The 12,546-nt window shown below is 38.9% G+C and overlaps 1 protein-coding gene across 3 annotated transcripts in view; it reads right to left on the minus strand.

Moving 5' to 3' along the window:
• The window catches only part of DENND4A (DENN domain containing 4A), a 41,432-nt gene that overhangs the window by 28,789 nt on the left and 97 nt on the right, over positions 1 to 12,546 (minus strand). For 2 of the 3 annotated variants that reach the window (XM_026040492.1, XM_026040490.1), the window contains exons 1-3: positions 4,977 to 5,046; positions 1,002 to 1,331; positions 131 to 380 (exon numbers count right to left, since the gene is read on the minus strand). In XM_026040492.1, the coding sequence (XP_025896277.1) occupies positions 131 to 380; positions 1,002 to 1,309 (558 nt within the window). In that variant the 5' untranslated portion in view covers positions 1,310 to 1,331; positions 4,977 to 5,046. Of the gene's footprint in view, positions 1 to 130; positions 381 to 1,001; positions 1,332 to 4,976; positions 5,047 to 12,546 lie in introns of those variants that run through there. The other variant, XM_026040491.1, reaches the window with a different exon arrangement.

Below are 12,546 nucleotides of genomic sequence, written 5' to 3' on the forward strand. Positions count from 1 at the left end.
AATGTAGTTTATCTTTAGAAAGTGATTATCAAAGTTACTTACCAGGCACTTTTAGAAATGCCAAAAAAAATTCCACAAACATTACATCACTGAATATCAAGTGTTTAAAAATCCAGATTGTGAATCTTACCATACTATTATTAAGATTCTTGTCGACTCTGCAGAACGTATGTGGAGGGGATTCTCCTTTACTTGGTACAATTATACATATATCTGTGACAGCCAATGTGTTCTGCGTCATGTTATCCGATGCTCTTCGGTAAGTGACATACACCCTTTGCGATGAGGCATTCCCACTAATATTAGCAGCCCGACCATAGGGAGTAGTATGAATTATTTCACAACCTTGTTTTACTCTTTCTTTCCCATCATATAAAACCCTAGTTAAAATGAGAGAAACAAAAGTCAAAAGTACTCTATTAAAAAAAATAAAAATACAATGATACTAATACAGAGATATAACAAAATAGTATTATTTCAACAATACCTCTTGTCTAACCACTGATCAAAACATACTTCTACTGAGAAGTTCAGCTGTATTATCAAATTGTATTATGACATAAAAGTTCCATAACGGAAACCAGGCTGATTTTCCTCATCTATAATTACAGTAAGCAGAACATGAGAGCAAAATAGTGTTCCTTTTCTTTTACAGATTGATTGCCCAATCCCAAGAACATCCCACAACTGACTTCTCATTGCAGTCTTCTTGAAACAAGATTATACACCTTATCCCACTCAAAAAGGTGAGATAACAAACATTGAAAATTATTATAAATTGCTTTGAAATCTCCAAGTGCAAAGGATAACAATTCACCAAGCATGCATTTTTCCTACAATACAGTAAAGGCTGTACACAAGTCAACAAAAATCTTTCTGCTAAGAGTTTTCAAAACATGAAAAAAAGTGTATGATATTCCAATAAATTCACTTTATTTGCTCACTAAACACAAAAAAAAACCTGCCAAAATCACCTGCAGTAACAAAATAAAAGCACTCACCCCAAATCAGTAAGTGGAGGCTTATCCCTTCCTCTGCGATAACAAAGATATATTTGAGGTCCAACAAGGCTCCCATTATTGAGATCTGCAGAGAGTCCTGATGGAGTAACATCTATGCACTTATACCCCCGAGGAACTTCCTCCCCCAGAGATTTAATAATTACTGTTACATCAGTAATAGGTTCTTTTGGTTTAGCAATTTTATGGCAAGCATCATTGAAGTGGATTTCTTCCTCTAGTGGTTTGGAAGTATCTGTTAATCCTGCGACAACAAAGTAGTCAGCGACACGAGCCCCTTTGTCTTCCATCTTCCATTACAAGATGTTAAACCTAGCAAAAAAGAAACATATACCAATATTTTTGAAAGAAATTCTAAAATATATTTGAAATGATCAAATATCATTGAAATACAAGAATATTGCGACAATATTAAGGGGAAATAACACAACATAAAGTAGTAAAATCCATCATCAGATCACTTTTTTTTTTCTTCTCTAAGGACCTTCTCAACACATTTGGAATCTTGAGTCATGATCATTACAGCTAAATATTAATCTTGGCATCATCATATAAAGAACAGAAAAGCCAAGTGGCCTCCTCCTGTTAACTTACACACCACAATAGCTGAACCAAGAGCAAGAATAACATGAAAATACTGCTGCAAGGTTCTGCAAATAACTCAGTATTTCAAGCTCACCACTCAGCCAAGAAGCAGTTCTTACATATTTAGCATACAGACTACTACTCCACTCTGTTTACAACAGCACAGACTTTCTGAGGTATGATCTATAATTAATTTACTTCCTTAGTATTAAATATATACAAAGGCTGTCTTGATTACTCTAAGGATAGAACTATAGCACTTGCGACCATCTCATGCTACGGACTTTTACATTAGACAAAGGTCGGATCTTGGAGTATTTCTGCATGGTAGGACTTGGTGCCAAGTTTGGGGACTTCAATCCTTGAAATACAACCAAGTCATAGCCAGCAATACAGCAGCTTTTATATCACATTAAGTCACCTTCAACGGTCTATGGGCCACTATAAAATAAAAACACTCAAGTCCACATGAAATTTTTCATAACAGAAGAGAATGCAGTCCTGCTGTTCCAGTCATATTATATTGGGAAATGGTCTCCTTCCTTCCTAGAATATATTGGCACAGAATTATTTACATGCCACTTTTTTGTGTAGTTTTGGCTACAACTGCTGTAAATGAAATCCTGCACAGGCTAAAGTTATACCTGTATGATGAAAAAATGGCCTGAAATCAATGTAGTGTATTCTATATCAGGAGATTTAGCTGCTTCTTCCCCAGAAACTCTTGTATATCATTGAGAAGTCAGTGAAAGTCAATGTCTTATTCAATAGCTTGATTTTACAAATAAAAAAATGCTTTTGAACAACATGTTCAGCTCTTCGATCACAGAGTTTTGGAAAATGGTCTAAAAATCCTTATTTAAGATACCATAGTGGCAGCTCCTTCAGAGAGGTTCAAGAACTTTACTGCCATTAAGTTCCATGACTTCTAAACCAAACAAGCTATTTAAATTTTTCTCTTGCTGAATTAATCTTGTTTCAGTGAAAAAAAATTATCGCAGGAAAGACTGCTGCAATAAGGCAGCTCCAAGACCTTACTAACATTCAACAACTCAGCAGAGAGTTCAAAACGCAATTGAAATGTTTGGTACAAGACTTCAGTTTCATGTCACTCTTATTCTGGCTACTTTATTTTTTCCTACTCCAGATGGCAAGTATTAAGTCTTATCAAACTTCATACTATCACGCTTTTTGCTTTCACCAACACATCTTTGTTAAAAGCGGCAAAGTATATTTGGACATCTCCTACTGGAGAGTAAGGTAATTATGTCCAAAGTCAATACTGGGCCTCTAACCTAATTTCTCCAAGCTGACCACCTGTCCCCTGTTCAGGAAACAAAATATCAGCCTGAATCAAACCACCATTATCACCTCAAACAAATCATGTTAAAAAAAAAAAACCCTTCTTTTTCCCTTTCTCTTTTATTTGCAACTTGTCTGTATTCTGTTGGAGTAATTTAACCCAACTAGCTCAAAGTTACAAGGAAATGAAAACTCCTCTCTCTCTTTTTTTTCCTTCAATAATGAAAATCTTAAAACACTAGTAAAAAAAACACAAGCAATCTGTTCTTTTTTTTTGCTTATTAAACATGTGGAAAGAAACATGAAACACTTTAGAACACATGACTGCTAGAAAACAATATAGTCAGCTTATAGCATCATAACAGATTGTAAATACTCAGATGGTTTTCTGAGAGAAGACAGAATGCAGCTATCAAACTAAGCTTAAATCAAACTAAGTTCAGGTGTTTCAAAAATCAGGTACAGATTACTCAGCAGTATATGAGAATAGTTATTACACACTCAAATTTCTCTTTGAGTAATATATCCAAAAACATACAAATTCAATCATGGCTTATGTATGTTATTTAACTGTACATCAGCGCATAAATTCAAAGTAGGCTGGCTACAAATACATGGAGAGAAAGTTCAATGAAGCACCCATAAACTCTAACATAAAACCAAACACAAATATTTAAGCTAACACAAGGAAATTCTAACTATTTTATAACATAACAATTTCCTGCAAAATGTTACCTAGAGTAAATTTTAACCATCTCAAAAATGGTTCTCAAAACAGGTCTCTAACAACTCAGTCTCTCTAAACCAATGAATAAGCTCCAATAGACTTTTTTTAAAGCTACAATGCACAAGCATTTGTTCTTACTAAGTTAAAAAGACATATCAGAGCTTAAGCAGTTGCTTTAAGAAATTTGTATCAATTGACAACATATCAAGAAGTGTTAAAAAAAATACAAAGCAAACACATACAAACGACAAATACTTCAGTTATATAGAAAGAGTACGCCCTGGCTAAGTAATAGTTCAACGCTTACCCTATCATAAGTTCCAACAACAACAGCAAAAATATTTTCCATTAAATAAGAAGGAAAAAAACAGAGAGGAGGAAAGAGCACGTGAGAGCAAGTGCATGCACTGAAAGCTGCAGCTCATACTGCCACATGTGAAAAAGGCTGCTGCAACCACAGGCTCAGCATCAAGCAGCAGACACCACCACAAATCTGAACTTCATCTCAAAAATTCCGAGTTAGAAAACTGGCGTGGGTGTGTTTGGGGTATTTCTTTTCACATAAATTTTAATCTCATAAAACTACATCACTTCCCAGAATACAACACAATGTCTTTAAGTTAGAAGGAAGACAACGTTAGTAATAATAATAATAATAAAACTACGATAATTAAAAGCATAAGTAAACCTTTAACTCCAGTGTATTAGCAGCAACTAGTCTGCTTCAATAAACAAGACAGCATCACAGGTAAAGGGACTGACACATCAACAGTTATCTTATAACTGAAGAATCACAGCTATCTTGCAATGTAAATCTGTAGATCCTGTCCATTCCATCTCCTAAAGAAAAGCTGTCTGCAACTCTCAGAATGAATGACAGACAAATCAGGGCCCAGTTTCTAAAGTGTGGCAGTGAAATTCCAACAGCCTCCACACCTCAAACAGCCTCGTACACGTGCTGGAGCATTATCTTCTGCCTGCACACAGCAACGCTGAGGCTAATCATGCAAGAGCAAAGTGAAGTTAACTGGATCAGTCAGTCCTACTAAGGCTACTGAGAACCACTTCTCAGGCATGATATTGCACATAACCTGCAGTTATTTGCAGGTTCTCTAGATTGTTGAGTTCATGTAATTACACAAGCTCAACAATCTAGAGAACCTGCAAATAACTGCAATTACCTGGGGAAAAACTTCATCACTTCCCTGCGTCTGCCAGATTTGAACGATGAGCCTTCCCCCCTACATTTTCTTGATAGCAATGGAAAAATCCTGGGAGGGAGGAAATTACAGGAATTCTCTCAAAATCAGAAGTCTTATGAATTCTTTCAATTTCTTTCCTACCTTCTCATCAGGGCATTTCTTCTATACTTCACTTTTCTTGCTGCTAGCCAGGCCTTGACAAAGAGATTTCTTGTTAAAGTTTCATTCCCTACAGTAAAAAGCAAAATTTAAACAGCATGAAATTTTGTTGATACTTATATTTATTACACACTCTACTGCTCCAGTCACATTAAATGAGCATTGTGATTTGCTTTTAATGTTCACTTGCTAAGACAAGATTGCATATCACTTAGCTACAAAAACCTGGGTTCATAATATTTTGGTTTTAAGTTAAAACGTATAAGTCTTAGGCTGCACTCAGGTCAAAATTGTCACATAATACACTTAATGCTTTAAAAGAAAGAAAATAAACAGAGTGATGGCTGTTTGAGCTAGTCGCTTCAAATGACTTGAAATCTCCCACTATGTTCTGATGACCATGTAAATACTTTCCATGCCTGTTCAGAGAAGCTGTTAGCCAGCTATGGAAGTGCTTCTTTGTTTAGCCCAATAACCTTTCAAAGTCTATTTTAAAACATCACTCCTCTTTGCATGATTTGGATATTTGAGCCGCGCTCTCTCACTCAACTATCAACAATACACATCTACTCTTTCGTCTAGCAACCTTAATTCCCGACTCTTCCTGCTACACTTAAGACTCTTCTTGCTATTTACTGTCACAATAAACACTTTTTCTTCAGATCTGATACATTTTGCTTTTGATCTCCCTACTTTCTCAATTACCACTTCCACTTTTAAATATTGGTATGGTCACAGCTAACTTGAGCTTGTGTTTTCCACTGAGACATGTACAGGGCAGGCAGCCTGGGCTGCGCTTGGACCCACTTTCTGCCACGATTCGGGGCAGGACTCCCCAGGTAACCTCGGCTATTTCCCAAAACTACTCAGAATTTTTGAGGAAAAAAAAACACTATAATATGTTATCAGGAATATGGAGCAGAAAGTTCAAGGTTTTATTCAAAGCCTCAAAAGAAAGGACAATTTATTTCATATCCTGCAGAAGCAATCACCATTGACATTTACATTACTCCTACAGCACAGAGTGCAGGTTGGCAGCCTAGAGAGAGAATCCAACTCTTGGTTAATTTTTTTTTTTTTTTTTTTAGTAACCCTCTAGTCCCAGCTTGTAAGCACTTTTAAGCAAGACCAGGAGTGGGAAATCATGCAACAAAAGTACAGCATATCTTGTCCAGTAACCTTCTGATATATACCATGAGTGTCCAGGAACAGAATAACATGAAACCTCATTTCACACATGCAAATCTCGAGGACACTTGCAAGAAGTCTAACAAGCAGCAAACATGAGTAATTTCCCTACTGACACTTCAATATGCATCATCTTTTCTAGTTAAGTATCTTGAAAACCAACGAAAACAATTAATGTGCATGTGGGGAAAAAAAATAAAAACCCCACAAGATTTAAGTATCACAAGAAACAAACACAGTGATGCTGCTGCCAGCAGTTGCTGCTATATCTTACAGCATTTTAGCATCAGCCTCCGCTGAGCTCTATTCTGTTCAGCGCTGCACCAGGACAAGCGTTACCGACAGCAAAAATATTGGCATATCAAAAAAAAAAAAATCTTTGTTCTGTTGCTAGACTAGAATTGCAGATGAATTTTTGTAGGACTGTTCACAGCTGTTCATATCACAGCCAATACACTCCAATTCAAGCAGCAGTGGGGACAATCAAGAGAGCTGCTGAAAACTTGGCACCAAAGAGTCTCCAAGAGGTGCCCGGGAAACAGTGAAGTGCTGGGTAAGAGCTCAGGGAACAGAACACAGCACATTTAGTTTGGGAGCAGAAAATAGGAATGGAGGCCAAAAACTAAAGGCTAGGCAGATTTGTTCAACAAGGCATAGGACAAATAGAAATTAGGGTTAAACTGAGAGGCTAATCGAGATTCAGCAGGATTGCTGCAATGAATCAACAAGAACTGGCCATCTAGAATATTAAAGCTGAAAGGAGGAAGCATCAGAAGCAGAATAACTGACAGCGAGGAAGCAGGAAGGAAGGGATTTCATGCCAAAGGAGAGATCAGGCCTTCTGCATGTCTTCCATACTCTCCAAAAATCACCCATCAAATGTTTAATCCTTTTGTTCTTCAAAGTTGTTTTTTATTCTCAATAAAAGGGTTGACTTAAGAGCATGCCACTGCTTGGGAGCTCATCACAGAAAAACTCTGTGACATTCAACCTTGCCTGCAGAAATTAAAAAAAAATGACACCTGAGCATGCTACAAGATGCACGACAGTGACAAACCTTAACAAGGTTGTTTTTAAAACTTCCTTTTTTTTTTTTATTTAAAATTACAATATTTATGGCCAGAAAGCAAAACTTGAGAATGAAAATAATTTCCGAAATACAGCTGTGCTTGTAAGGAGGGACGAACAAATCAATATATAGCAAAGGAGGGGGAGGGAAGCTAAGATAAGCACTATAAAATGCAAATATTACTTAATCCAAAACAAAGTTCAAGAGGGCAGCCAGTCCCTTTTTATTTTTCCTTCATAGTAATTTATCACACAACTTTTTAAAAGGAAAAGTTCTCCAAACAGAACGTTCTCTTTTCCCTGGCACAGTAGATTAAAGCCAAGGAAAAGAGCAGATCTTCTGGCATTAAGCTTCAAAACTCAAAGCCCTCACTCAGACTGTCAGCGTGCACCAAAACACTGTGAGAAGAGCCCTGCTTTCACCCCGCCGTGTTTGGGCACGTGTGCCGGGTTCAGGTGAGTTGTGAAGCCCTCCACTTCGTGGATTACAAATCCAAATGCATGGTGGTGATGGGCTGCTTCTAAATCTTGCATTGCATTAAAATGCGTTAAAACACATGGTTCAGTCAGGCCTTAGACCACTTGATGTCTAGCAAAAACACCATGGCAGGTCGGAAAACCAGACCCCGTCACGTTGCAAATCAAAAGCACTGGACAGATGACTGGACTGCAGCAGCAGGGCTGTAGCTGCCCCTGGCAGACGATCTGCACCACCCTGCAGAGGTTTAACAGGCTGATAAACAGACTAATTCACCTCTAATCTAGTATGCCCTGTTAGCAAGGCGGTCACTTTCTACTCCACAGCAAAATTAATGTAGCAGTGTAAGTTTGTCTATCTAGCAACACGCATTGATATGGCACAGTTTCTTCGCTACGTTTGGTATCAAAGTAGCTTAAAGTGACATTAGTGTTTCCCCTTGATAACCACAGTAAATTGGCTCACGTGCAATTATATCTTGATGCAACTACACCGCTGCAGGATCCCAAAACTAGCTCAAAATATTTTCCTGTGATATACAGCAGACATCTCAAAAACATTTCCCTATCTTTTGAGCCAAAACTATCATAGAATTACGCCCTTTAAAGAAAGACTTAAAAGTACCAAGTAAGGAGGAGTCATCATATGTGCTAAATACTAAGACAGAAGTACTCACAGAAGGGTTTTCTCCTAGAACTTAACAGGGTGAACTCTTCACTGTCCCAAACACAAGGCAACTACTAAAACAAACAGTTTGTTAGAAAACTTTTTCTCCTCCTTCCACTTGCAGGTGCTGGACAGGATTGGTTCTTCCACTGCAATTTTATAGCCAAAATATTATTATGTTATATATGCAAACCTGCTGACGTATTGAAGTTGGACCCAATCCTCATCTCAGCAGTACAACTACGATCTCAGACTAGCTCCACACTTTTCCACAAGTCCACAAATTTCTTCTGGAAGCTCAAGATACAACTAAAAGTTAAGAGTCTGGTCTGCTGCAATCTCCTTCTATTTGTATAATATTTGCACAAAGAGGAGGAGGTTTCTCTAGGGACTTTCTCCATTTGCACAGACACATTTGTATAGATAGACATATAATTCATACATTTGCTGTTTTTCCACCTTCATTTCAGCAAGTTAAATAAAAATAATTCGATTAATAAACACTGAATACTAAGAATTTTTCCTGTCCCCCACCAAAAACACCTACAAATTAAAGCACAGATTAAATAGTGAGGATATAACTGTAGAACTTGCTGTTTACACTCCAGCTTGCCCTGCACTTCCTATTTTTATATCACAATTCCTACTTTTTCCCCCCCACCCCCACTCACATGATTGCCTTCTTAAATATCATCTTATCTCAGCCCATACACCAACCCTCTAACCGATGCTCAAAAGGACACTCCAAAAAGTGAGTAACCTGCCATTTAAGAGCAGGAACAAAACTTTCTGAAGCCTTTCATTTCTACTTCTCCGCAATTTCCTCTATCATTTCTGCAATCTTCAGGGAACCACCAGTGACTATTTCTGCATCACAGATTGCTACCAAAATGACGGCTGCAGATTAAACCCCCTGCATCACTCCCTCGCAGCCTTCACTGCAGGTTTTCAGTCTTACTGTCTGCACAGACTGTGGGGGAACTTTTCTAGCACACATACATTAGCAGAGTGTCTCCAGATGAGGTGTGGACGAAGCCTGAAATGATGCTCAACAAAAGCATCTGAGGCTTATTATGCAGTACAGTGAAGAAGTGCATTTATGTAAAGTAATAATTTGGTAAACACTATTTCAAAAAAGAAAAAAAAAAAAGCTCATTTTCAATAGTTGAACAGTTCAGAAATTGGACAGTGGTGATCCACTCACTGTTTATGCATCCTGTTTATTCATCTCCTACCTGTTAGTTACCCTCAATGAGAGCAAAGCCAAGCAGATCTGCTTTAGCTCACAGGGGATTTGCAAGGATTTGCTGTATTTAGTACGGCATAAAATTTGTATCATCATTCACGCCCATAGTAGCAAATATTCTTTATATACAGAATAGAGGCAAGATCTCCATTTCTGCATTCTTGTCCAAGACCACCCAGCAAGGCCACAGCAGAAAGACGAGGAAAGAGCGTGACTCAGCCCTCTAAATCACATCACCACCCAATATTTTGTGCCATGACAAAAATCTTTCTTCAAAGGTAATAAAGATCTTTAGGGATGGTGGTGGGAGATAGTCAGCATTAAGAAAAATACACTGAGATCTGAATAGATCACAGAGAAGCCTGACTGAGATACTTGGAGAATGAAACTGGAAATATACAATGCACATTACAAAACATGATGCAATTTAAAGGTACTTAAAAAAATAAAATCAAACTCACTTCTATTTCTTTCACCTCCATTTAAGAAACGCTATAGTTCTTTACAGGTCACTTCAGACCACATGTCTTAAATCCACAGGTCAGGATGCGTCAAGATCTGAGCTACTAAACTACCACTGGACACTCAGAAATCACTACCAGTAACTAAAACATTTGAACAAGGTTACATCAAAGCTTTTTTGTTTAATCCAACATAAGTTGTGCAACCTTTCAGCCTCAAACTTTTTGGTCATGCCAACAACATACTTAAAAATTAAGGTCAGAGTTGGGGAAAGGATAATGAATGAAAAGACTTTCTGGAAGACTTCATTTCAGTAGCTATTCGTGATTCAGAACGAGTTTTGACTAATTGTAGTAGTCGTTTTTCACAGTGCACTGCTCTGACTTGAGCCACAATTGCAACTGTTTCTACAGCCACTTTTAAAAAAGGCATTTCAACCTTCTGTGACTTGCAAAACTCACTCCAATTCAATTGCCAAGTGCAAAGGAAACAGAAAAGGAACACTGAGTATTTAAGTGACATCGCAAACTTCTTTTTCCAATTTTAAAACCTCAAGATTAACAAATGCCATTATCATTATTCAGCTTGGTCCAGATACTGTCTTCTCTGTTCACATATTGACGGGACACTTTCTTTGTCACACACTCCAGCAGGGATTTACCCCAAAATGAATAAATCCCTCAATGCAAAACCCTGCAGATGAGGAATTTCCAGACCTGCTTCTGAACAGTGGTACCCCACAGTTCCTGTGTTCAGAGACATACAAAGCAATAGTGCTAAGTATCTTTCTGACCTGACTTCATTCTCTTCTGTGTGGTTAACAGAGCATCAACAGGGCCTCTACCTTCCACCTCATCACCTTCCCTTTCACGCATGCATCTTAAATACACCCTGGTTATTTATATACTTCCTAAAGCTTGCAACCCATTCTCTATGCTCATATAGAGTAGGCTAAACTCTGATAAATTAATATTTATGCTTGTGCTAATTAATAGTCAACTCTGGCTATAACTACAAAATTGCTAATAGTGCCATTGACACAAACAGAAGTTCCCTTCATTTCCACACAGGTATCCCATCCAGTTAAAGAACAAGAAATGTGAATTTGTAACCAAACTGCTATAGCAAGTATGAAAACTCAAGTGTATAAATATCCTTACTATTGGAAAAATAAATTTCTAAATACTATTATATATATAAAATGGTTGTACTACCTTTGAACTTAGTACTTGCAGAACCAGATCTTACCTTCTACAGTAATTTGGGGAAACACCACTATTTAAAACAGGACTTTTGGGTAAAACATACTCCAAAGGAGAAGAAACTGCTCATAAACTTGATGCACGCACCTCATCCAACTGGACCCTAATATTTCTTAGCACAAGTAAAATATTTAGCTTGGGAGAAGATCCTAAGGCTGTGGATGAAAGATCATTTTGTTCTTTTACTTTGTCCCACTAAGTTTATTCCTTTCCCCTTATATTTTTTATAATTAAACAACTCGGTGCAAGTTATGACAGCCTCCAAGACACCAAGCTGCATTTCCCAGAGACGCGCTTCCATTTTAAAGCTCTCTTTAAACATGATCGCACATTCCCCAGCCCTCTACAATAGGATCAGATTTCACCAATACTCCAAACAGAAATAAAGAAGGAAAAGGGGAGACTCTCAGAAAGCAGGACTCACACGCTTGCCACATAAAGCAGAAATAACGCATTTTACTCCCCCTCGGCCTTCCTTGGCTAGACTCCCTCAATTAGGGTTTTTTTTTTCCCCTCAACTGCTGCAGACACTTGCCAAGATGAAACATTTGTGCTTAATCATTCAGAAAGTTAAAGATTAGGTACCGTAATGCATCATTTCTTTAAAAAAAAAAAAAAAAAAAAGGAAAATTTAAAAAAAAGGAAAAAAAAAGCAGAAATCTCTAGTTGAGCAACAGTTCAAAAAGAAAAAAAAAAATAGTGAAATGAAGTAAAAGCAGCCCAGGACACCCGGTTAAGCCGAAGAACACGCTTCGTTTTCGCTTCCATCGCGGTGCCATCCCGTATTTCTCACTCCGAATTCCGCAGCTCGCGGCGCCCCAGCCCCGCGGCCAGGGCCGCGAGACCCCCCCGCACAGCCCCACACACGCACACCCCGTGCCCGGCTGGCTCCCGCGCTCCGCGGGGGCGGAGAGCGAAATAAAACCACGGCGGCCGCGCCGGCTCCGAGGCCGCGACACGCGAGAGGCGGCGCGCGCTGTGCGTGTGTGTGGCGGCGGAAAGGCCGCGTTTCGTGGGGCGCCGCCGCGGGGACACGGCCGGGCCGCGGGGCTGCGCGGGGGGCAGCGGCACAAAGTTTGCGCCCTGCCGCCGCGGGAAGTCACCGCTTCCCCCGCGCGGGCAGGAGGCGGCCCGGGCCGCCGGCCTCGCCTTCCCTTCGCGCCGCGGAGGGGACACGCGGGA

This window comes from Nothoprocta perdicaria, unplaced genomic scaffold (genome assembly GCF_003342845.1).
Source record: "Nothoprocta perdicaria isolate Ctin4 unplaced genomic scaffold, notPer1 scaffold_26, whole genome shotgun sequence".
Lineage (NCBI taxonomy): Eukaryota > Metazoa > Chordata > Aves > Tinamiformes > Tinamidae > Nothoprocta > Nothoprocta perdicaria.